The sequence below is a fragment of the Acinonyx jubatus genome, chromosome A1, assembly GCF_027475565.1.
Source record: "Acinonyx jubatus isolate Ajub_Pintada_27869175 chromosome A1, VMU_Ajub_asm_v1.0, whole genome shotgun sequence".
Classification (NCBI taxonomy): domain Eukaryota; kingdom Metazoa; phylum Chordata; class Mammalia; order Carnivora; family Felidae; genus Acinonyx; species Acinonyx jubatus.
In genome coordinates this window covers 209,262,785-209,289,538 of record NC_069380.1, presented here as the reverse complement: position 1 = coordinate 209,289,538, position 26,754 = coordinate 209,262,785, and the positions used below count along the sequence as shown (strand labels likewise).

The 26,754-nt window shown below is 41.4% G+C and overlaps 1 protein-coding gene across 2 annotated transcripts in view; it reads right to left on the bottom strand.

The window, feature by feature from the left end:
* Positions 1 to 26,754, bottom strand: part of ADAMTS12 (ADAM metallopeptidase with thrombospondin type 1 motif 12) — a 325,208-nt gene that overhangs the window by 198,743 nt on the left and 99,711 nt on the right. For both annotated transcript variants that reach the window (XM_053201656.1, XM_027075102.2), the window contains one exon: positions 5,421 to 5,571. In XM_053201656.1, coding sequence (XP_053057631.1) covers positions 5,421 to 5,571 — 151 coding nt within the window. The remainder of the gene's footprint in view (positions 1 to 5,420; positions 5,572 to 26,754) is intronic.

The window sequence follows — 26,754 nt, the reverse complement described above, 5'->3', positions numbered from 1 at the left end:
ATCTTATTTTTCCTTCCCTTCTCCTATGTTCATCTGTTGTGGTTCTTAAATTCCACCTATGAGTGAAATCATATGATATTTGTCTTTCTCTGACTTATTTTGCTTAGCATAATACACTCTAGTTCCATCCACGTTGTTGCAAATGGCAAGATTTCATTCTTTTTGATGACAAATAGTATTCCATTGTATATATATACCACATTGTAGGGATTGACTTAGTCACAGAGACCTTCCATCCTGTTATCCTTAAAGAAAGCTTCTGAGATCAAAAAGCACATGAGTTTTGCACAACTGCAGAGTCAAATGTTATCCAGTTCAATGTAAGTATATACCACATCTTCTTTATCCATTCATCAGTTGATGGTCATTTGGGCTCTTTCCATAATTTGGCTATTGTTGATAGTGCTGCTATAAACATTAGGGTGCATGTGCCCCCTTTGAATCAGTATTTTCATATCCCTTGGGTAAATCCCTAGAAATGCAATTGCTGGGTCATAGGGTAGTTCTCTTTTTAATTTTTTAAGGAATCTCCATACTGTTTTCCAGAGTGGCTGCTCCAGGTTGCATTCCCACCAACAGTGCAAAAGGGTTCCCCTTTCTTCATATCCTCGCCGTATCTTCTTGTTTCCTGAGTTGTTAATTTTAGCCATCCTGACAGGTGTGAGGTGGTACCTCGTTGTGGTTTTGACTTTTATTTCCCTGATGATGAGTGATATTGAGCATCTTTTTAAATATCTATTAGCCAACTGGATGTCTTCTTTGGAAAATTGTCTATTCATGTCTTTTGTCATTTTTTCACTAGATTATTTGTTTGGGTTTTGAGTTTGGTAAGTTCTTTATAGATTTTGGATACTAACCCTGTATACAACGATCATTTTCAAATATATTCTCCCATTTCATTGGTTGCCTTTTAGTTTTGTTGATTGTTTCCTTTGCTGTGCAGAAGCTTTTTACATTGATGAGGTCCCAGTAGTTCATTTTTGCTTTTATTTCCCTTGCCTGCAGAGACATGTCTAGTAAGAAGTTGCTGCAGCCAAGGTCAAAGAAGTTGCTGCCTGTTTTCTCCTGTAGGATTTTGATGGTTTCTTATTTCACATTTAGGTCTTTCATCCATTTTGAGTTTATTTTTGTGTATGGTGTAAGAAAGTGGTCCAGTGTCATTCTTCTGCATGTCACTGTCCAGTTTTCTCTTCATTTGCTGAAAAGACTATCTTTTTTTTCCATTGGATACTCTTTCCTGCTTTGTTGAAGGTTAGTTGGCCTATATAATTGTCCCCAACTGGGAGCAGTTCAGATCTACACACAGGAGACAGGATCAGGTGGAACATTCACATAATGAAATGCAGTGATAGGGAAAATGAATGAATTATAGCTACATGTCCTAGCAAAAATATAATGTACAGTGACAAAAATCCCAATTCTTGCATTGAGGTCCCATTTTCCTTCATGGTCTTACCAGATATTATAAAAATAAAACTAGGACCAGATCCCGACTTACCCATGTCTCACATCCAGGCTGTCAGCTCTGAAGACCAAGAATTATATCCTATTCACATATGAACCCACAGAACCTAGGGGAGCACCAGACATAAAGAATGTACTCAGGGCACCTGGGTGGCTCAGTCAGTTAAGCGTCCAACCTCAGCTCAGGTCACACCGACAGTACAGAGGCTGCTTGGGATTCTCTCTCTCCCTCTCTCTCTGCCCCTCCTCAGTTCATGCTCATGCGCTCTCTCAAAATAAATAAACATTTAAAAAAGAATATACTCAATATACAGATGTTGAATGAATAAATTTTGAACACAAAAATGCATGCCAGGAACCAGACCCTATGTTTCTAACCTAGAATACCTAATGCATCAAATCCCAAACTCTGACCTTACCTGCCTAGACCTCTTCCCGCCATTGATAACCCTGTAGCTGTTAGCATCAGACCTATCTGACTAGTGTTAATTCTCCCCTTCCCCAGTCTCCTAAAACCATAGTTCCCCCAGATATCCATCTAAAACCCACTCAAGTCCCAGTGTGATATGTTCTTGACAAAAAACTTCAGATAAAGGAACTTGTCATTGTCGGTAAAATGAACTTTTAGACCATATTGATAAGGGACCCATTGTGAAATTCCTGAACACCTTTCTACATGGGAAATAAACATAAGTAAAGGGACACATTTTAGAGGAAAAAAAATGATACATTTTCTCTCTTGAACTACTAGAGCATTTTTAAAGTACATCTTTTTTTTCACTACCAAGGGGGTTTCTGCCTTGAACATTACAAAGGCACAACACGTTACACAAGTAAAGGTGATCTTTCTTGATATAATCACAGTAATTCAACCTCGAAACACCAACTGACCTAAGTATGAAGTGTACCTTAATGTTGGCTAATGACATGGCCACTGTCAGTTAATTCCATCATCTCGGCAGGGTAATGTGACATAAGAACACCACAATTACCTTGTTTAGAAAGACCAAGTACATTTAAATAAAGCAAGATTTTTAAAACCCAAATGTCATATATATTTTAAGAATATTCACAAGCACATTAGATTATTCTTGATTCTCTAGCTGTCATTTAGGCATTAAATCATATTGTTGTCTTAGGAAGGGAGATGTTCACAGAACAACTGACACCTTCTGAACTTCTAGAAAATACACATTTCTCTTTTCTTTCTATCAATGTTATATAGACAAGAGGCTAGCATACTCTAGTCTCATCTATCTGGCTATGAATCACTACTTCATTCCAATGATTCACTAAATTTCTAGTTTGCACCACCTACTACGTTACATACTGTTTGGGAAGGGAATTCCTACTCCAATGGGGCTTTCAAGACTGTTGATAAAACAAGATTTATATATTCAAAGAAGACATAAGAATAAACATGAGGGAGTATAAAGCCCAAGGTATAATAGAACCTTGACTTCTAAGCTTGGCTAACTTCAGAACACCTACTGCTTTGATGGCTTTGAATGTTCACTCCCTTCACCAGAGCACCTGGGTGGCTCAGTTGGTTAAGCATCTGGCTTCGGCTCAGGTCATGATCTCATAGTTTGTGAGTTTGAGCCCCACGCCGGGCTCTGTGCTGACAGCTCAGAGCCTGAAGCCTGCTTCGGATTCTGTGTCTCCCTCTCTCACTGTTCCTCCCCTGCCTGTGCTCTCTCAGAAATAAGTAAGTATTGAAAAAGCTTTTTTAAAATAGAAAGTTCACTCCTTTGTCTGAATCGCATTGCATCTTTGGTGAAAAAAAGGAGCTGCATTAGGCATTCTGAAAGGTCCTTCCAAAAGAGCTGTTCCGTTCTGACAGTGGGAGGTTTTAAGCAAGTTTAAGAGAATATCTTTTAGAAGATATGTGTGGAGAAATTCACAATACAAATATTTCTCCAAGTAGCATTAATCAGAGCAGTTTCCAAAGTAATGGTAAGCCTTAGGGTTGGTGGGGAAACACAATAACGAAATGATATGACAAGTGCCATAGCTGAGGTATTGTGCGTGACCTAACAGGGACATGACATTTGTAAACCCCTCTTTTCCTATCTATCCTTTCTGCCTTTATGACTAAATATGTGCCATTCTGAACTCATTATTAATGAACTCTACCTCAACAGAGAGGTGTTCAAGGCAGGTGGATGAGGATTAGCCTAACTCACTTCACAGAGCAACTGTAGCTACAGAAGTGATTCTCCAGGCAAGTTCACTTACTGCCCTAATCACTCTCTCTGCCATAGTGATGACCCAGTGATTTACTAAAAAATAGTAAATCACACATACAAAGTGTTATCCCATCATCCAGTGTGTAATAGGAATTGGGAAAGTCTTCAAGTGATTAGATCAGAGCCCTAAAATTTCACACTGAGACTAAGTTATCTGAATTAGTAATTTAATCAATCAGATCATCCAGAAGAAGTATCTTCTCCCAGTTCTTGCTCGAAGGAGATTTAGACAGTAAGTTTTCCAATTAAGGACAAAGTTGGAATGGCTTCCTAAAGTTAAAGAATTTAAGCAGCTGTCCATTTTCGTGTAAAAACACATTATAGACTCAAAATTTCTTATTGTTTACATACTCTGCTCTGCTAAGATTACAGAAGAAACTCCCAGGAAAGTTATCATCTATCCCAGGATCTAGGTGAAGTCTGTAGAGAAATTACTTGTGCCCTTGTCCTTTCCTTCTCTTGCCTGCAAAGCTCAAGTTCTGAGTCCTCTCAAACCATGATCAGAATCCACCAGCGCTAATTCCTTCACTATCTATTTTCTCATTGAGGTCCATGGTTTCCAAATCCTTAAGACATATAAATAATATTAATGATTCCTTTTGTTAACTGGCCCCCGGCCCATAATTTTTTTCCTCTGAAGAAAGGAGAAACTATGCAATATTTAAGAAAATGTTCCCATTTCCAGGGGCGCTTTATGCATAGATTATTATCTTCTACAAATCAAAGAGAATGTGGGAATTGTAAGTAAATAACTTGGTCAGTTTACCTCTGAAAACTACCTGAAACTGTTTAGCACAAGGCAGAGAGGACCAGTTCAGGTCACTCCAGGGTCCAAAGGTCAGGAAACATGTCAGTGAACTACAAACAAAAGGCAGCCAAAAGAAGCTTAGCTCAGTTCATCATCTGATGAATATCTGTTGATGTATCTTTCAGTTTATCTTCACACATCATTATCAGCATCATCAAGCATTTAAATCTGCCTTCCAAAGGCAGATGTGACAAGCAGTTGTTAAGAGTAGAAATCATTGTCTTTAATTTAAACTATCTTCCTCTAGAGGATTCAAAAAGTTAAAAAAAAAAAAAAACAGGGGCACCTGGGTGGCTCAGTCAATTAAGCGTCCAACTCTTGATCTCAGCTCAAGTGTTGATTTCAGGGTCATGAGTTCAAGCCCCAAACTGGGCTCCACCCTGGGCGTGGAGCTACTTAGAAAAAAAAAAAAAATCACCATTGTGCATATCATGTAAGTATCATTGATTAATATGGCAAGGATGTAGAAGATGCTTTCTCCCCTTCCCGTTAAGAATATGAAGAGACTTGCGGCGCCTGGGTGGCGCAGTCACTTAAGCGTCCGGCTTCAGCCAGGTCACGATCTCGCGGTCCGTGGGTTCGAGCTCTGGGCTGGTGCCTCAGAGCCTGGAGCCTGCTTCCGATTCTGTGTCTCCCTCTCTCTCTGCCCCTCCCCCGTTCATGCTCTGTCTCTCTCTGTCACAAAAATAAATAAAGGTTGAAAAAAAAAATTAAAAAAAAAAAAGAATATGAAGAGACTATGGAGAAGTGAAATGATTCTACAGGGGCACATACTTTGTGGCAACAGAAGAGTGGGGAGGAGATAAAAGATTTGAGTAAGAATAAGTCATGATGTAATAAAACAATAATAGAACCAAGACAAACTCCTCAATGCAGTAAGGAAATTTAAGTCACAATACCCTTTAATCCGCAGGTTGGTTCCTTCTGCTCTGGAGCTCTCTGACTCTGCCTCCTGTAAATGATGTGTGGGTGGTACTCTCCCTCAGTCAGTGGATGCTTTTTGACAGGCTCAATGAAGAAGTCTCCATGCGGTAGATGGAAAAATCCAGTCTGTAAATACACATAATGCAAAGGCCTATTTGAATCAATTCTGTATCTATGTAAAGACAATTAGTAAAGTGAAAATTACATAGATCACAATGATCCCTAAAATTCATAAAACCAATGCTTTTATAGTCTGCCATCTGATGTCCCAGAAAAGCTACACATAAATAAGTTCATGAGATGTCATAGCTTATAGTCATAGTTATTCAATGTTTTGGGGTCATGGATCCCTTTGAGACTCCAATGAAAAAAGTATACCATACACATGTAACCAAAATGTGGCACACAATTATGCAAGTTCATCCCCCTGCCCCTAAAACCCATTGCTGGGTATCTAGGAATCTTAAGTTAAGCACCTATGCTTCTCAGTTGCCCTGTTATGGAGTTGGTACCTATACTCCATACTCCACTGAAAATTGTTTGGAACGTTTACCTGTATGTGGGTAGCCCAGCCTCATGTTCGTATGGCTGCTTGACTTGAAATGATGCCATTCTGCTCTCAAGGAAACAAAGAACAGAATGCTGAGTCCCTGATCTGAGACTGAGTTTCCTGGAGTCTATGGTGCAAAGTCCTCTGTCAGTTTCCAGCGGAAAGGGGCCACTCTCATTTCATAGTTATGGGAATCAGCAATATGCTGGAGAACGCCCATCAATGAGTAACTTCCTGGAGGTCAGGTCTAGAAGTGATATATGCCTCAACTCTCTTTTCTCTTCAGGAAGTTTTCTTGGTCCCCATTTGAGGTGTTTAGAAAACTCCTTTGCCAATGATCTCCTAGGATGGACTTAAATCTAAGGATCTGAGTTTTATATAAATGAAAAAAAGAGCTTGCCCTAGAAGACCTGCCTAAGGCATCATACTGAAGTGACCGGGAGCTCAGACTCTGGAATTTTAGTGGGTTCAATCCCAGCTCCTCCATATATTAGCATCGTGACCTTGGGCAAATGACTTGCTCAGTTTCAGCCTTCTCAAGTGAAAAGTGGGAATAATCAAATGTTGTTATGAAGACCAAATGAGTTAATGTATGCAAAGCTCTTATAAGAGAGCCTGGCTCATAGTCTTATTGAACATTAAGCGTTTCCATATTTTATGTCATCTCATTGTATAGAATCAATATAGCCATTTAGTCAATAATAAGCTTGCAAAAGTAAACCTGGAAACACTGGAGGCTTAGGGAAACAGTGAAAGCTTCCAAGTTCAAGCCCCTCACTATACCTCAGCAAGCCAGGGCTGCCCTGCTCTGCAGACAAGTCTGAAGACTCTCTGAGCAGCCTCCACAGTCAACAGGCAAGAGGCGCTCCATGAAAGGAGGCTACTGTCTATGGCCAGTCTCTAACTTGGGTGTCTTTCCAAAATATTTGCTTCATTAGACCAGTAATATAACCAGATCTTAACATAAATGTCACAACTGGCTTCCTGTTTTGATTACTGATGTTAAAATATCTTTAATAACAAGGGGAATAGGAAAAATGGCACACTTTACTGACAGTCATAAGAACAGCTGTGTGGCTTTGAATAGGTCACCCAGCCGGTAAAACAGAGATAATGCCTACTACCTCACAGGGCTGTTAGATGAACCAAATCAGCTAAGGCTTATAAAAGTGCCAATGCAAAGTGCTTTACAAATGCAAGGTGGTAATGTTTTAACTACCACTAAATCAGCGGTTACATGTGACTTCAAATTTCTGACCTTTCTTAGGAGACATGACTTTTTTTTCTCAGAATCTTTCTCTGAGGCCCATGGGATTGAGAAAACTAACAAGGTCCAGATTGTAATAAAATAGCTGTAAACAGACTCGTGCAGTGCTGAGATTTGGTTCCATTTTGACACTGAGACAGAGAACAGGGACATGAGGAGAATGTGAGCCCGTTGTTGATAAAGCTCATTAGTTCCACAGAAATAAGAACTCAAGGGGGGTGCCTGGGTGGCTCAGTTGGTTGAGCATGCGACTTTGGCTCAGGTCATGATCTCACAGCTCGTGAGTTTGAGCCCCACGTCAGGCTCTGTGCTGACAGTTCAGAGCTTGGAGCCTGCTTCTGATTCTGTGTCTCCCTCTCTCTCTGCCCCTAGCCCACTTGCATTCTGTCTCTGTCTCTCTCAAAAATAAATAAACATTTTAAAAAATTAAAAAAAAAAGAAAGAAAGAAGAACTCAAGGACCCCCCCAGGGAAAGCTGATGCGGGGTCCCTTTGTGCAACTGCTATCAATACTGATGTCCTTGAAGAGAAAAAATTCACCAACAAGAAGGATTTATTGGTATTGCTTTAGCCTCACATTTGGACTCAGGTAGTACAGAAGAAACAAATGGGGCTCCAGTTGAGAATATATAACTGTTTACGAGTAACATGAATGAGAATGCACGCAAGCCAAACAAGCGTTTTCCCAAAGCACTTTTATCTACATTCCTCCACGAGGCCAGCCTTGCCAGCTTGCACCCGGAAATCACCTGTTCAGTCTAAATATTCCTCAGAAGCTGGATGGTGACCTGAGAGAGCTGGCTGACTCACCAGCTGGAGGGGAAGAAGGACACCTGCTCACATGCATGGACCCCATGTGTGTGTCACACAGAAGAAGAGGGGATGAAGAGACATCCACTGGTTTGGAGGAGAGTGTGGTGGAAAGATTCCTAGCTGAGCTCTGCACCTCTCTCTCCACCAACACATAAACATAAATCTGTATACAACTGGTATCCAGATGGCTACAGTTTGTTGGTCTCTTCCCACCTAACTGGAGCCAGGTCATGCTGGAAGAACTCATCTATGGTTTGCTTTCCAGATGAAATACTGGCTCCATGCTTTCCTGAAGCTGAATGCCCAAGAGAATCACCTTCTATTACCAGTTCTGGATCTGAGCCAAAAAAGTCACTTTTCATTCCAATCTGTTCTGTAACCTGCTCACCTTTCTTAGATCCTTGAAGGAGAATGGGAATAGACTCAAAAGAAGTATGTAACTCACTGGGGAATTGTACTCTGTTCCCAGAAGAACCAAGGCAGAATGAACCCCAGACATAAGCTCAAAGAAGACAAATTGGCCCTTTCTCTCCATTGTTATCTACTCTTCCCCCTCCGCATCCAGTAGTCTCAGCAAACTGCTAACTCCCTTTTGGAAACAAGCTCATGTCCTTGTTTTAACTAAGTTATAAATATCTGTGAATGCTTCCTGAGGCTATCTTCTAAGAATTGTTTTAAATAAACTTTAATTTGAAGATTCATAAACATATGGAAAGATATACAAATCATAACTGTAAAGTCCCATAAATCTTTCACAGATGGAACACCTAAATAGAGAAACAGAACATTCCCAGCAGCTGAGAAACTCCCTGTTCCCCTCCTAGTCAATACCATTCCCCAAGGGTAACCATTATTCTGATTTCTAACACTAATAAATTAATGTTAAGCCTATCCTTAATTCTTCACAGGAAGCATTACTTGACACAAAAGAAAAAAGTGTCTACTAATTGGTTTCAACTGTTAGAGACTAAACAAAGGAAAAGATTTTAAGGCAGGTGGATGTCTTAAAGCCTATTAAATCAGACTCTTCATATTGCTTTATGCTTGTCAGGCAAACTCAGCTGGTGGTGATGAGACAAGGGGCTGAGCCACCTTGGCGTGAGTCAGCTGTCATTGAACCTCTACTACTCTCCGCTAAGGAAAGGTAGGGAAGGACCTTCACAGAATCTTTGGATCCAATTTACTTTCCCTAGTCTCAGACTGAATAGTTGTCTACAACCTCTTCTCCACCCATCAAAAGTGTTAGTCGTCTTGATGTAATTGACACCATACTTTAGTTACTGCAATGATTTGGGCCTAGTGGGAAACGGGCAGTGTCTCACAAGGAATTTGTGAATGGAGTGTTCTAGAATCACACAGCCTAGACACCCTGAAGAGTCACCTAACCTGTGCTGGCATGCTTTCCAGTTTTGCCACAGGTAAAACCCTGCAGACTGAAGAGTAACAACAACGGTATTGCAGACGACATAGGAGAGAACTGCCAAATCAGTTCCATCCCTCCGGACGCTGTGTAGCACAGCGGAAGCGGGTGCTATTCACATAGGAAAAAGCTGTGAATGTACCCCCCTGGAGCTGTGCAATGGAACAATGCTGCCAAAACTCATCATCCTGTCCTGGAAAGAAATTCCTTTTCATTTGAAAATTTCAGAAGTTACCAGATCAACTTTTTCTTCCCATGGTGACAAAGACAACATGAGCAACATAATGGTTTGGGATAAAGAGGCACCCAAGATATTCAGGTATAGTGCATGAATCACTGGAAAAGATACCACCTGTCCCCCATTATAATACAGAGGAAAAGGATAAAAATGCATCCCCGAAATCATCCTTATAGATTATAAATCTATATCTGTATCACTGGGCCATCCCTGTGCTAAGAGCTCTAAGAGGGGTAGTGACTCCTGACCTCAAGGCTTATAATGCAGCCAGGAAGACAAGATTTGATATAGAGCACCCTCTAGAAAGGTGTGTATTGGTGAGGGGTACCTCCCTAGGTGCTAGAGATTCCAGTGCTGGGATTCAGGAAAGATGAAGACCAGTGAGGGCAAGCGCTTTTAATGTTTATTCATTTTTTGACAGAGACAGCATGCTAGCAGGGGAGGGACAGAGAGAGAAGGCAAGACAGAACCCAAAGCAGGCTCCAGGCTCTGAGCTGTCAGCACAGAGCGTGACACGGGGCTCGAACTCACAAACTGTGAGACCATGACCTGAGCTGAAGTCAACCGCTTAACCTACTGAGCCACCCAGGTGCCCCTCGAGGGAGAGTGCTTTTAAGAGGGCAAAAATAGAAGACTGCACTTCTAGTCTACAAAACACTTGGCAGAGCCCTAAAGCCATGACAGAACTATTAACATTTTTGTTGCTGGTCTGCAAGAGGCAGAGCGTTTTATCATTTAATATGTAACCAGGACTCTAAGTGAGAAGTCAAGAGATGACAGAAGCCACAAAATATAGATGTAAGACCACTGAGAAGATTCCTACAGGAATATCCCACCCTCTGCTGTGATCCCAAGAGTTCCCTGACACGCCTCCATGGAGCCAAAGGGGAGAGCGACTGGGAATGACATAGACTCATGAAGATTGTGCATATTAGTCTTGGCAGCACTAGTAATTCATGTAGTTTGAGGAGATAAAACTCAAGCCAGGAAGACATTCCCTGATGCATCCAACCTGGTAATTACCATATGTCAGGCAGATATTATAACAGTACAGATCTGGTCCTTATCTCCTGGAACTGTTGCCAAAGAGAGCTTCCTGTGATGTGGAGATGTTTTATATCTGCACTGTCCCATTTGATAGCCATAAGCCTCATTTAACTTTCTTTTAAATTAAAAAAAAAAATTCATGTTTTATTTATTTTTGAGAGAGACAGAGACAGAATGCAAGTGGGTTAGGGGCAGAGAGAGAGGGAGACACAGAATCAGAAGCAGGCTCCAGGCTCTGAGCTATCAGCACAGAGCCCGACATGGGGCTTGAACCCATGAGCTGTGAGATCATGACCTGAGCCAAAGTCGGATGCTCAACCAACTGAGCCACCCAGGCCCCCCTTTTTCAAAATATTTTATTTGAGTAGAGTTGACAGGTGTACAACATAGTGAGTCAGTAAGTCTATACATTATGCTATGCTCACTACAAGTGTAGTCACCATCTGTCACCATACAACGCTGTCACAGTATCATTGACTACATTATCTATGCTATACTTTTTATTTCCATGACTTGTTCATTTCATAACTGGAAGCTTATAGCTCCCACTCCCCTTCACCCATTTTTCCCATCCTCCCATCCCCCATACTCTCTGGCAACCATCAGTTCTGTCCTCTGTATTCAAAGGTCTGATTTTACTTTTTGTTTGTTTGTTGATTCATTTGTTTTGTTTTTAGTTTCTACATATGACTGAAATCATATAGTATTCGTCTTTTTCAGTATAACTTATTTCACTTAGCATAATATCTTCTAAGGTCTCTCCAAGTTGTCACAAATAGCAAGATCTCATTTTTTATGGCTGTGTAATATTATTCTGTGTGTGTGTGTGTGTGTGTGTGTGTGTGTGTGTGTACATCTTCTTTGTCCATTCATCTATCAATAGACATTCAGGTTGCTTGCATATCTTGGCTATTGTAAATAATGCTGTAATGAACAGAGGAGTGCATGTATCTTTTCAAAATAGTATTTTCATTTTATTCAGGTAAATACCCAGTAGTGGAATTATTGAATCATAGAACAGAGCTGGAAGTACCACAATTCCAGATTTTAAGATACACCATAAAGATGTATTAATCAAAACAGTATGGTACTGGAATAAAAACGGACACCCAAATCAATCTTAGAAATAAACACTTGCTTATATGGTTAATTAATGTATGACAAAGAAGGCAAGAATCTACGGTGGGGAAGGCCAGTCTCTTCAATAAATGGTGCTGGGAAAGCTGGACAGGAACATGCAAAAGAATGAAACCAGACCACTTTTTTACACCATACACAAAAATAAACTCAAAATGGATTAAACACCTCATTGTGAGACCTAAAACATAAAATCCTAGAAGAGAACACAAGGAGTAATTCCTTTGACATTGGCCATAGCAACATTTTTCTAGATAGGTGTCCTCACACAAGGAAAACAAAAGCAAAGGAAAACTATTGGGACTACATCAAAATAAAAAGCTTCTGCACAGTGAAGGGAAGCCACCAACAAAACAAAAAGGCAACCTACTTAGTAGGAGAAGATAGTTTCAAAAGATATGTCTGATAAGGATAAACAAACACATAGAGAACTTCTACAACTCAACACCAAAAAAATATGATTAAAAAAATGGGGAGAGGACCTGAGTACACATTTTCCCAAAGAAGACATCCAGATGGCCAACAGACACATGAAAAGATGCTCAACATGACTAATTATCAGGGAAATGCAAATCAAAACCACAATGAGATATCACCTTCAACCTGTCAGAATAGCTACTATCAAAAAGATAAGAAATAGCAAGTGGCAGTGAGGATGTGAAGAAAAAAGAACACTTGTGCACTATTGGTAGGAATGCAAATCAGTGCAGTCACTGGGGAAAACAGTATGGAAGCTCCCCCAAAAATTAAAAATAAAAATACCACATGATCCAATTTTATTTAACTTTAATTATTATCTTGAATTAAAACAGCCACAGGTAGTTAATAGCTACCATATTGGACCCGTATTTCTAGAGACTGGCTGACTAACAAAGGAGATCCACAGCATATGGATCATACAGTGATGAGGGCTGTAATCAAGGCAAATATGAAGACCTACTTTAAAAGAAAAACAGACAAGGGGCGCCTGGGTGGCTCAGTCGGTTGAGCGTCCGACTTCAGCTCAGGTCATGATCTCGAGGTCTGTGAGTTCAAGCCCCGCGTTGGGCTCTGTGCTGACAGCTGGGAGCCTGGAGCCTGGAGCCTGTTTCGGATTCTGTGCCTCCCTCTCTCTCTGACCCTCCCCTGTTTGTACTCTGTCTCTCTCTGTCTCAAAAATAAATAAAAACGTTAAAAAAAATTAAAAGAAAAACAAACAAATGTGACATTTCACTATAACAGTTTGTTTTTCGAGATCAAGTCAATCAGGAGTCAGCTTGAAAACACCAATGTACTGCACACAGACTTCAGAGAAGTGAGAGAGAGAGAAGTAAGTATTAAAAAATGCAACATTTGCCAAAATTAAAATGAATCATCAGGAGCAAATTTGGCAGGAGAAGGACTGTGAGAGGGGGCTGCCATTGTCCTGAGACCAGAATGGAAGGGGCGTGGATGTCCCAGCAGGAGCCTGGGACTGGAGTCATGATCATATAGAATTGAAGCCAGTCTCCACTTACAGAAGGAGTTGTTCCTCTGGGAGCTCTGGAATGTCAACCTACATGTCCTCACACGTCTCCCATACCCTTCAGAGAAGCCTGCCACAACCCTAACATACAAAAGACCAATCCCACTCACTGGCTGGCAATTTGGAGTCTAAATAGTAGGAAAAAAAATCCCTTCACTTAAAAAAAGTCAATGAAATGGATTCCAAAACAAATATAAGAGGAAAAATCCATTACAGGGTTTAATGGAAATAGCATGAGCTGTGTGATCTTGGTCAAATTAGTCAATACAGGGAGCCCCAGTTTTCTCATCTGTAAAGTGGGGCAAAATCTACCTTAATTTGCAGGGTTGTATCTATCAGAGATGTCGTATGTAAAGTTCCCAGCAGAAGGCTTTACCATATTTACTGGTACTCAATAAATGCACTGTAGCTGTCATAGCATCATCCACAGTAAGCATAATAATACAAAGTGGTGAGGAAAGAAGTCTCTCAAGTCTACCTGCTTGGTTCGTCTCTTAGCTGCAAGTAACTTAACTTCTCTCTGGGCCTCAGTTTGCTCATCTGAAAAATATGCATAGTGAGAGTAACTTGTTAACTTATTAAAACTTATTGTGTATATTAAATGAGTCAGTATAAAGCACCTGAATGAAAGTTAGCACATAAGTGCCTAATAACACTTAGTATGATAGCCTATGGAACATTTCCCACAGATGCCTGATGTGATGGTTAATTTTATGTCTTGACTGGACATGGAATGCCTTGATTAAATATTATTTCTGCATGTGTCTGTGAGGGTGTTTTCATATGACATTAGCATTTTAATCAGTGGGACCCAGTAAAGTAAAATGCCCTCCCCACTATGGGGTGGCCATCATCCAACCCCTTGAGAGTCAGACCTTCTCTGGCCCTCAGACAGGAACTTATACACCATCAGTTCCCTTGCTTCTCAGGCCTCAGACTCACACTAAATTATGCAATGGTTTGCTTGGTTTTCCAGCTTGCAGATCGTGGGAGTTTGCAGCTTCCATAATTGTGCAAGCCAATTCTTGACGATAAATCTCCTATATGTACGTATGTATATATTATACTAACTAGGGAAGAATCAGTGGTGATGGGGTGTACACGGAGTTATCTGGAAAAAATCTGAAAGGAGACAGAATTAATAGATTTCACTTTCTTCCTTTGCTGACAGTCTGAGAGCTAGAAGTGATGGTGGAGGCCTTCTAATCAAACCTGTGACACATCACAGGTTTGTCAGCCTAGAAAGTCGATTCTCGGGCAGAATCAAGGTTAATTCCCAAAATGGGATTTCTCCAAATGAATTAAGGCTGAAATCTTCAATACAATTAATTTCAAGTCTCTAGGTCAACCATGGATGCCAAGTCCTGGCCTCTTTTCTCCCTGAAAATAGTATCTACAGCACAGGTTTTCTGCCAAACTTTGGAGACAAGGTTGAGTGAACAGTCAACTCCAGCACTAACAAGCAGTGGAGCTTTGCACAAGTAATTTGGTCTCTCTGAGACCTCAGTTTCCTCATCTGTAAAATGGTGATGACAACATGTTCTTTGCTGAGAAGACTTAGTAAGAACTGAACAAGGTAATACGTGAAAATTATCACAAACAGTGCCTGGCCTTCAGTAAATGTGGCTGTCTCTCATGGATTTCCTCAAGGTGATGGTATTGGGACTCTTCTCTGTGACTAAGTCACTTCTTCATCTTGCAGCATGGTGAACACAGTGGTTGACTTTGAAAGTACTCAGTTTTTGGTTCCGGAAGAAAACCTTCTGCTCACATAAGGGTAGAAAGGCTGTCTCCCAATTCGTGTTCTCGCCGATAGTACCGGGAGCTAAGTACTTTTATTCCATTATAATTTCTAAGAGTTGTTCACATAGATTCCCTGACTGTTGTTCTTAGGGAAGAAAGGCTAAGTCTCTGACAGAAGAAGAGCCATTCATCCCACTAAAGTGGATCTTTAGAAATAAAACTGCAATCACCAAACGGAACAAGACACCAGAAGACCTACTGATTTCCAATTTTAGTGTGCAAAGGAATCATGGAAAGCTTATTAAAAATGCATATGCCAAGGAGTCTTGACCAGAGATTCTCATCGGTACGTCTAATATGAACCCAGGAATCTGCATTTTAGCTAGCACCCTGGGATTTTCGGTACAAATAATCCATGTATCACACTTTGGGAAACATGACACTATTCTATTAGATGGTGCTTGATTATTTTTCTCTTCTTCCACCGTCAAACCAGTATAACACTAAGGTTATGGAGAAGTATTAGCAATGACCCCAATTAAACACTGAGTTCATCTCAATTAAAAGAAGTTTCAGCTGTAACAATTGTTGATTGCAGTTTGTGGAAAATGTTCCCCTGAATCTGAGGTTCACAGAGAATGCCCATAACATCTTGGCAGATCAGGGTGATAAAAAAGGTCAAAAAAATTTAAGACATTCTAGGAAGTAGATTCTGTAATTGAATAAATGTTTTTGGATTTGAAATGTGGGATCATTTCACATTAAGAAGATGGGCTGTCTGGAAGAAGCTTCCTGACAGAAATGCTGAAGAACCCTACCAAACCTATTATTCTCGAAAATTAAAAAAGGAATTCATTACATCTCAAACCATACATCCCTAGATAAGCTAAGACAACCAAGGAGCACCAGCTAAGACACACTGTAGCAACCAAAACTCATCAGAACTCTCCCACACTGCCTTCAGGGACAGGGCGGGAGCCTCATGGATGATAGTGACCTGCAAAATGGTCTCAGTCCTGAGCGAAAAGAAAGATGTCAGAGACTTAAGGTCATTTGGGACTACTTCTCCTTCTCTCAATAATCTTCAATCAGATAAATATTCTTTTCTCAGAATTTCTCTACAGCTTTGCCTCTGGGTGTGAGGAGGGGCGGCTCTAAGCAGCCATCCATATTTGTCATCACCAGAAAATGAGGAGCCCGACTAAAAAGAAGTGGGGGGAAACTGCCAGCATATTGGAGGCCCAGGAAACATGTTATTAGGGAGAACAACAGGGGAGAACCAGCTTCGCAGCAGTGGAAGCACTCTCTCCCATGGAGACCAGAAAACCGTGATGGCAGATTTAGCCAAGATACAGCATTATTTTGTCATGATGTCCCAGCAGGTCACCCTTCTCAGTCCAGAAACCATCCTCCACGGGAAGGATACAAAGCCCCTCCTGGGCCGTGGAGAACACGGCCCTGGTTCTGCTTCTCCCACCACGATGGGCAACAATCCCTGCCTGGGAAGTGCTCCGACTCCTGGAGGAAAAAGCAAAGCAGCCAGCCAGGACTGTTGCCATGGCCACCAAAGTGATTTTGGTCTAACACGTACCATTCCAGCGATGTTTAACAGTGGCTTAGAGACAAAGGTGGACATCTTCTCTGATGAACTAGTGATGGGAATAGGCAAACCATGAGGGAATGTGATAGATGTTAACTTCACTAAGCGCCACAGCAGAAGGGTTAAAACAGGAAGAGGAAGGAGGTCTAGTGTGAGGCGTTTATATCCTCATTACATCTCTAAAATGAAAAGATAAAAAAAAAAAAAAAGATTTGCTTTCCCAAGGGCTCTTTCATTAAAGAATAAGTCCACACTCACTGTCTTTTTCTAAACTCCCCTGAAGTCACAGATGTAGCAGAATAAACTTTAGTTATTCGTAATCCCCCACTGCCCTGTAACAACAGGTCAAAAAGTAACTAACGTTTTTAGCCAAGGACACACAAATTCTTCTTTCTCAGTAGAGCAGAATTTTACATCCTTGAAGACAACATTAAAGTGGTAAGGGGAAGGGGAATACCAGCTCAGAAAAATCCTAAATGACTGTGCTTCAGAAAGAAGGGAGTAGGGGCACCTGGGTGGCTCAGTCAGTTAAGCAGCCTACTCTTGATTTTGGCTTAGGTCATGATCTCAAGGTTCATGGGTTCGAGCCCTGTGTCAGGCTCCACGCTGACAGTGCGAAGCCTGCTTGGGTTTCTCTTTTTCCGTCTCTCTCTGCCCCTCCCCAACTTGTGTGCTTGCATACTCTGTCTCTCTCTCTCTCAAAATAAATAAACTTAAGAAAGAAAGAAAGAAAGAAAGAAAGAAAGAAAGAAAGAAAGAAGTAGTTGAGAGTCCTGGAAATAATCCAGGTGTAGAAAGCAGCCCCTGGAGGGGCGCCTGGGTGGCTCAGTCGGTTGAATGTCCGACTTCGGCTCAGGTCATGATCTCTCAGTCTGTGAGTTCGAGCCCCGCGTCGGGCTCTGTGCTGTCAGCTCAGAGCCTGGAGCCTACTTCGGATTCCGTGTCTCCCTCTCTCTCTCTGCCCCTCCCCTGCGCGCTCTCTCTCTCTCTCTCTCTCTCTCTCTCTCTCTGTCAAAAATAAATAAACATTAAAAGAAAGCAGCCCCTGGAGATGGAGGGGCTGGAAGGGAAAGGATCCGCAGAAGATCCAAGATGGAATCATTTCTTCATATGAGAAATGGGGAATGCCTACTTGATAAAGAATAAAGGAACCATTATGAAGAAGCACCTATTACAACAGCTGGCACATAGCATTAATTCAGAAATAAGAGTGGCTTTCTCTAAAATCAGAGAATCTTATCCTAAGACACTTCAAGGATTCAATTTCTCAGCTGATACTGGAACTATGTCCTCAACTCCACTCATCCACACCACAAATGTTCTTCTGCCAAGGAGAGATAAGTTCCTAAGGTATCCACTTGGGCTAAATTATTTTAACTATTAGAAATCCTTTCCCTTTGTGGTGTTAGAAAATCTGTGTCCCTATAACTCCCACTCATCTTAGTTCTGCCTCCTGGAGTCATACCGGAATATGTCTATATCTTCTATACATAGTATCTATGTAAATATATTGGATACCATTTGTCAGGTGCCACTAGGACGTCTCTTTTCAGGGTACATATTTCCATTTCCTTCAACCCTTTTTTACTTCCTGTTGTGCCAATCCATCTGGTAAACCTCCCTGCAACCATACTATAGCTTGTCAATATTTCTTTTAAAATTACACAAGAATTGGGCATGGAGAGGCCAGCAGTTCAATGCCATCATCTCTGGAGAAATAAAATAGTGGGAAAGGTATATTTTTTTCCTTCACAATCATCAAATTCTTCAGGGAAGAAATTAGTAAGGCAAAAATTTGGTCTAATAAAGGACTTACTTCTCTTACTAGGGCTTAACAAAAAGATCTATTTTCTCCGTGGTATTACATGGGGTCCAGGAAATGAGCTCTAGAATTGAGCAAAATACATCGTGACACCACTGACGATAGAATGTCTCAGTGCTCGCTGACGTTTAATGATTTTTTTTTTCTTCAACAGGCCCTGAGCTGACCAGACATCTTTTTCATTAGAGTTTGATTTCCCTGCCATTCTGCCCATTCCTTCAGCATCCGAGTGGAGAAGGCCCATAAACAGTTAATGGCGGTGCTGTCCGGGGTATGAAGACACCACACCAAAACGAGCCCTCTGCAAACAGTTCCAATATGTCTGCAAAATGACAGGCAGTGCCTGGATATTACATTTCAGGGGAAAGGTTGATTTCGAGAGTACATAGCAATGATTTTTTTTTTCCCCAATGTTTTATTTCAAAGAATTTCCAAAGTACAGAGAATTCAAGGATTAGTATAATAAACACCCATACGCCACCACCTAGATTCAACAAATATTAGTATTCTTCCTCCTCTGAAATGGACATGCTGCATTATTTGAAGATAACTTGCAGAGACTGTGGGAATCCAGCATTAAATACTTCAGTACGCTTGTCCAAAGAAGCAGACATTCTCTTATTCAATCACAGTTCCATTACCTCACCTAAGAAAATTCGTAACAATTCCACAACATAACCAAATTTTCATTCCATTTCCAAATTTCCCAGTGTCCCCAAAATGTCTTTTAGAACTATTCACTGTTCATTTGTAATCTAGAGTCTAATAAAGTTTACTACAATGCATTTCGTTGTTATATAAGTTATTTTTTTTAATACTTCATATTACCCCAAGCACATACCTTTAAAAAGTAGAATATTTATTAAAAGCCTGTTACGAAAAACAAGAATCTTCTGCTCTACTGCACCCAATCCCCAGAGGTAATGACTTTGGCTTTTTTAACTTTATTCTTCTGGAAGCTATCGCTGTATTTCTAAATAACATGCTGTGTTGTTTTTTTTTTAATCAGTTTTAGACATTTTCTGAAGTACTGTGCCTGCCATAATAGATGACTCTCTTACACAATTCCTCTGCCATTCTCCCAATATCATTACTTCCATCAAACTAATACATACAACTCTATTTACATTATTAAACCAACATCAAGACAAACCTGGTCCTCAGCCAGTATGTACTGATACAACTTGCCAGCCAGTACTATTCTACCAGGTTGGTCTCTATGCCACAGAGGTACTAGTAGTTTCTTTCTGGTACAGCTTTTGTTTTCCTTGGAACTCTTATCTTTTCTTATTGCATCACCTCCTTTGTTACTACAGTTCATCTTTTTAAAATCCCCAGCATACCAGGCATTATTATATGGAATTCCCTTTTTTTTTAAATTTTTTTAATGTTTTATTTAGTTTTGACCGAGAGAGAGAGACAGAGCATGAGCAGGGGAGGGGCAGAGAGAGAGGGAGGCACAGAATCTGAAGCAGGCTCCAGGCTCTGAGCTGTCAGCACAGAGCCCCATGTGGGACTCGAACTCACGGACCACAAGATCATGACCTGAGCCGAAGTCGGACACTCAACCGACTGAGCCACCCAGGCGCCCCCCCCCCTTTTTTTAAGTTTATTTATTTATTTTGAGAGAGAGAGACCACGCACATGTGAGTGAAAGAGCAGACCTAGGCCGGCTGACTAGTGACTATGTCCCCCACATGGCCACAGAAAGAAGTTCCTGCTCAAACCTCAGAACAGGCCTCCTCCCCTTAAGTAACTTACCGATTGATGCCTTCTTCCGAAGTCTGAGGTGGGAGGAAGGGGAGTGTGAGAGGCGTGGAAAGTGTGAGTAGAAGAGGGAGGGCTTCTCTCAGGTAGGGGCCAGAGGAAGGAGCCCTCAACCCTGTCCAGGCTTAGAATGACCCGAGAGCATTTTACCCCTCCCCAAACCAATTAAATCAGAGTCTCTGGGGATGGTGTTTGGTGCTAGGTATTTATATAGCACAGCAAGGCTGACAGCCAATGGTTAATAGGTGACCAGTGAGAAACGTTCTGTATACACTGAGGCCAAACATGTTAGAGATCCTCAGACACAGTGGTTCTTAAACTTCAGGTGCATCAGAATCTCTTGGAAGACTTGTTCAAACACAGATTGCTGAGCCCCACCCCCGGAGTTTCTGATTCAGTACATCTGTGACCACCAGGCCCAACATTTGCATTTTTAACAAGTTCCAGGTGACACTGGTAATTGCTGATCTGGGACCACACTTTGGCAGCCAATCGGCTGAGGCCACGACCCTTCCCCAGCCAATCGGCTAAGGCCATGATCCCTATAAAACCTTTGTGCTTTTGAAACTCCCTCCCCTTCTCCCTCTCCCCCCCTCCCTCCCCCTCTCCCCCCTCCCCTCCCCCCTCTCCCTCTCTTCCCCTCCCCCTCCCTCACCCTCCCCCTCTCCCTCCGGTATCTCACTGCTGCGTGGGTGCAGGTAGGAGATTGAGCTCGAGCTAGCTCGAATAAAGGCTCTTTGCTTTTGCATCAGACTCAGCTCCCTGGTGGTCTTTGGGATCACGAATTCTGGGCATAACAGTGAGCAGGGGGTGGGAGCAGAGAGTGAGAGACAGAATCCCAAGGAGGCTCTGTGCTGTCAGCTCAAAGCCCTACTCAGGGCTTAATCTCACCAACCGTGAGATCATGACCTGAGCCAAAATAGTCAACCGCTTAACTGACTGAGCCACCCAGGCATCCCTGGGGCTCTCCTTTTTCTTGGAAGCCTTCCCTGGAGCTCTTCATTTCCTTGTGGCTCCCAGGCCAGCCCCCAGCCCCCAGCCATCATCCAGGGACTCTGTGTAGGGCACCTCCAAGTGAGATCCACTGATTTCAAGGCTCTCATATTGGCATGTCTGCTTTATCCAGCATCCATTTTTTAAATTGAGAAATCTAATCTTTCCTGACTCTCCATCCTTTTGGAAGAACCTCCACCTCTCTCCCCAGAAGGTTCAGGAATCTTCTCTTTACCCACCCTACTTGGAAATTTCACAATGAAGTGCCTTTGAGGGAGCCTTCTAACACCGATTGTACTCGACACTCAATGTACCTTTCATTCTGGACACTGTGTCTTTCAGTCCTTCAGTTATGAAAAATACTCTTGGATGTTAGACCCCCTGGATTTCTCTTCTATATCCTGACCGTTTATCTCCTATTTTCCAAGCATCTTATCTACTTTTTGAGAGAGTCTCTTGGCTTTATCTTGCACTATTTCTATTGGTTACTTTCTAAATTCAATCTTTTTTCCCCGCCCAGAGAGCTCTTTTTTTGGCCTCTAGTTTTCCTTTTCACAGGACATTTTTCTTGTTCTATGGATACAATCTAGTCTAGAATATTTCCACGAACACTAGCTAAATGTATTGAGGTTTACTTTTTTTGTTTGTTGCATTCCTTTCTGCTTCCTACATTATCTGATTCCTCCAAAGTCAATTTTTCCTGTTTATTTACTTTGCTCTACCTCTTTTATGCATAACATTTTCCTAAAATGTCTTGACATCCTTGCTTCCCCATCCATATCTCTGAGGGGTGCTGAAAAGCTGGTGATATGCTCTATGTAAGCATGGAGGAATTCTCATTTTTATGCACATGTTTATTCATTTTTGACAGAGAGAGAGAGAGAGAGCGGGGGGTGGGGGAAGGGGTAGAGAGAGAGGGTAATAGAGGATCCGAAGAGAAGTCTGCACTGACAGCACTGAGCCCGATGAGGGGCTCAAACTCACAAACCGTGAAATCATGACCTGAGCTCAACTGACTGAGCCACTCAGGCACCCCAAGCATGGAGGACTTTTGACTCTTCAAGCAGAGGTCTGGCAGGTACCTGATCTTTATGGATGGAGCATTTCCTAAATGCCAGGACATAAAGGTCTTTTTTTTTTTTTTTAATGCTTTATTTATTTTTGAGAGACAGAGAGAGACAGAGTGTGAGCGGGGGAGGGACAGAGAGAGAGGGAGACACAGAATCCACAGCAGGCTCCAGGCTCCAAGGTTCCAGCACAGAGCCCGACGCGGGGCTCGAACTCACAAACTGTGAGATCATGACCTGAGCCGAAGTCGGCCGCTTAACCGACTGAGCCACCCAGGTGCCCCAATTAAGGTCTTTTTTTTCTGGACCATTAAGTTCCTGCAGAGAAAAAAGCTCTAGTCTACTGCTTAGGGGATAGACACCTGGCAGTGTATAATCCTGCTGGAGATTGTGGAAGCACACGGCCATTCTGTTTTCAGTTCCAGCCTCCAGCCTGCCCTCTGTCACATCTAGAATCTCCAAGTCCCAAACCTCTCTGGGTGCTCCTGTGTCAAATCAACTTTCTTTCTGTCTATAGCCCACCAGTGTGCACACTCTGAGGCGGAGCTCACATGGCCGTGAAACCTTGATGATTTCTCGTCTCACTTCATCTTCTAGAATGTTGTCAAAATGTCATATACTAAGATGACTCCTTTATTCCCTTACTGTTAAGAAGGAGACTTATTTGTTCCACCTGTCATCTTTGAAAATGTGTTGATGGTTTTAGAAACAATTGAAAATAAAAATAATTAGATTAATTAAACATATTTCTAACAGGTTTAAATACACAATGAATTAAACCTTCTCACTGACACCAAAGAGATTATAACATTAAATTCAACCTTTTTAAAACTTAGAAAAATAAGTCTACTTCTTTTTTAATTCACAGTTTAAAACTGTTTATGCCCCAAATAGTTCATAATAGAGAAATAATGAAGGGCACAAAACACAAAAAAATCCCTACTAATAGAATAATTATACTCCAAAACATCACAACATCCTTGCCAAAATCTAAATAGCACAAATGATTTACTCAATTCTGGAAAGTATTTGGCGAGTCCTACAGAACTTTCTGAAGCATCTGAATGACAGCTGAAGGTTACCCACCATTCGTGATCTTTTCAGTGACCTCAACCCTGAGGAGGGAAATGTTCTTGGATAGGAGTTGGGCCTGATGCAAATGCCAACCTGTTTGTCACTGAATACATGACCCCTGAAGTTACTAATGAATAGTAATTGTTAAGCAAAGTACAGAGGTATCGAGAATTTGTGACCACAACAAAGATACCAAGATGAGAGTTTATACACAACACATATGTATACATATATGTTTGACGTATATTCCTTTTATAAACAATTATTTTTAAAAACTTGCCAGTGGTTATCTCTATGTGACCCATTTATTTTCAAAGATTAAAGTACAAACTACTTCTCCTGTCAAGAATCATTATAGACATTTCTGTAAATATTCTTTCCTCCAGGAGGTGGAACTTAACCTCTGAACTTAACCCTACCCTTTAGTGTCAGCTGTGTTCAGTAACTTGGTCCCACACAGCGGGGTACTGAAAACAGAGAGAACAAATGACTTTACAGTGGAGAAGCATGGCAGACGCTACTTCAGCCAGGTGATCGAGGTTAGCATCATTAGTGGTAAGTCACGTCAACATCACGTGCCCTTGGTATGATGTCATGACAAGGGCACTTTACTTCTGTTGTGTTCTTCCCCAAGCCTCATAACCCAGGTCTAACCATGAGAAAAACATTAGACAAACCCAAATTGAGAGATGCTCTCCAAAATACCTGACCACTATTCCTGTCAAGTCCTCAAAAACAAGGGAAGCCTAGGAATGTCATAGCCCAGAGGAGACTAAGGACATGTGATAACTAAACGCAAAGCGATGTCGTGGGTGGGATCTTGGAACAGAAGACTGACACTATGGAAAACTAGTGGACCCTAAAAAAAGTGTGTAGTTCAGTTAACAGTAATGTGCCAACGTGGGTCCCTGAGCTGTGACAATAATACTACAGTTACCAGATGCTAATAATGAGGGAAACTGGGTGCCAGGTATATGTACACAACTGTAGGTGCTATCTTTGCAACTTGCCTGTAAATCTAAAATTGCTCTAAAAAAAAGAGTCTACTTAAAAAATTACCAATCATTCTTTTTTATATTAGTATTAAAATTGATGGAAGCTTAATCTCAATCGAAATGTGAGAATTGAAATTAAAAATCTTCCATAGTAAAACTGTGCAATGATTCTGTCCATGGAGCCACATCCTAATATGGTCAGAGGAAATCTCACATGCCTCCAGGGACGTGAGGGAGGACTGCTTCTCCCTTTGGAGACAATCTGCATCAAAAGCCTCAGAAAAGCACATTTGTGACCCCAAAACTCCACTTACAAAATTATTTCCAAAAGAACTGATCCAAATAAAGGAAAACAGTTTGTGCACAAAGACATCTATCAGAGCGGTATTCCCAATGACGAATAATAGGAAGCAATCTATATGACCAACCACAGAGGACTGGAAAGGAAACGGGGTAACATTTGCACAACAGGATGTTATACAGCAAATAAAAAATGTGCTATGTTTCTAATGATATCAAAAATGTTCATTGTAAGAGATTAAATAAAGGATAAGAAATTATATGTTCGGTATGATTCCAATTATTTAGAAATATAGAGAAAATAAAGAAAAAATATATGCATATATATTGTTAACCATAGTCACTTCTGAACCTGTTGCTGGACAAGGGTTACTTTCTCTTTTATACTTTTGTTGAAAATTCTGAATTTGCCACATTGAGTACACATTTCTTTTATAACAAAAATAAAGTTATCCTCAAAATATTTCCTAGTGCTTTTCTTTGTGAGATTACACATAATTTTTATTTTCCTCTCCGTGCCTTTCTGAATTATTTGAAGCTCTGTATTAGCATGTGATACCTTTAAAACCAGACAGAATGTATAAAATGTTTCATTATGCTTTGGTAATTCAATGCCTTGAGTGGTAACTCATGTTTTAGCTAGGCAAATAATTTTAATAGTATCATTAAAAATGATCTACACAGATCAAGCGTGATGTATGGAGGGTATTTATTTAGGAAGCATGATTTTAATTGAAGTGCTTTTAATATTAAAAATTTTTTTTAATGTCTATTCATTTTTGAGAGACAGAAAGAGACAATGCAAGTGGGGGAGGGGCAGAGAGAGAGGGGGAAACAATCCAAAGTAGGTTCCAGACTCTGAGCTGTCAGCCCAGAGCCTGAGGAAGGGCTTGAACTCACAGACTACAAGATCACGACCTGAAAAAGTCAGACGCTTAACCAACTGAGCCACCCAGGGGCCCAGGAAGTGCCTTTAGAATACCTTCTGTTCCTGATATCCTGTCACCAGTCTGTCCAATCACATCACTAATCAGGGTCCATAGAAAAGCAGCTGGGGGGCGCCTGGGTGGCACAGTTGGTTAAGCGTCCGACTTCAGCCAGGTCACAATCTCGCCGTGAGTTCGAGCCCCGCGTCAGGCTCTGGGCTGATGGCTCAGAGCCTGGAGCCTGTTTCTGATTCTGTGTCTCCCTCTCTCTCTGCCCCTCCCCCGTTCATGCTCTGTCTCTCTCTGTCCTAAAAATAAATAAACGTTGAAAAAAAATTAAAAAAAAAAAAAAGCAGCTGGGAGCAGGGAAGGGGGGCACTCAGGTTGTAGAACACTGACAGGAGAGAAACGATAAATACACTGGATTAGAAGAGAAGGGGAAAAGAATAACAGAGAAAGTGGAAAAGGGAAAAGGAGGAAGGATGGAACAGGAGCAAGGAACAGGCAGGAAAGGAAGAGCAAAATCATGTACTTAGTAGGAAGCTGGAAATGATATGAAAAAACTCACTAAAGGGTAACCGTACAGGGTGAGAGATGTTCTTAATCGGTAGATAAACTAGCAGGGTTCGATCAGCACCGATCGATTTTGTTAAAACAAGGTTTAAAAGCTGTAAGAAAGTGTTCTGAGAGGCAACCATTCATGCCAAGTCAGTGGCAGACAAGAGTGCTGTGCATATCGACACACAGGTGTCTCCCCGTTGTCCACGTGCACTGTGTGTTCATTCATACTCCAGGCCTCCCTGCCACCTTCACTTCCTCTTCTTGGTCATTCATTGTTTACTTCATGGCAGAAGAGGGAGAAGGGCAGACAAGTTTTTGAAAAGCATATCTCCGAAGCCTGGGGGGGGGGGGTGGTTTGAATACAACTCCAGTTACAGGAAAAGAACACCATTAAGCTTTTGGAAGCTTTAGGGTTATCAAAGCCCTTCTGAACCAGAAAGAAAGGGAAATTCTTATTGACCAAATATTCTATGGATGTTTGCCTTG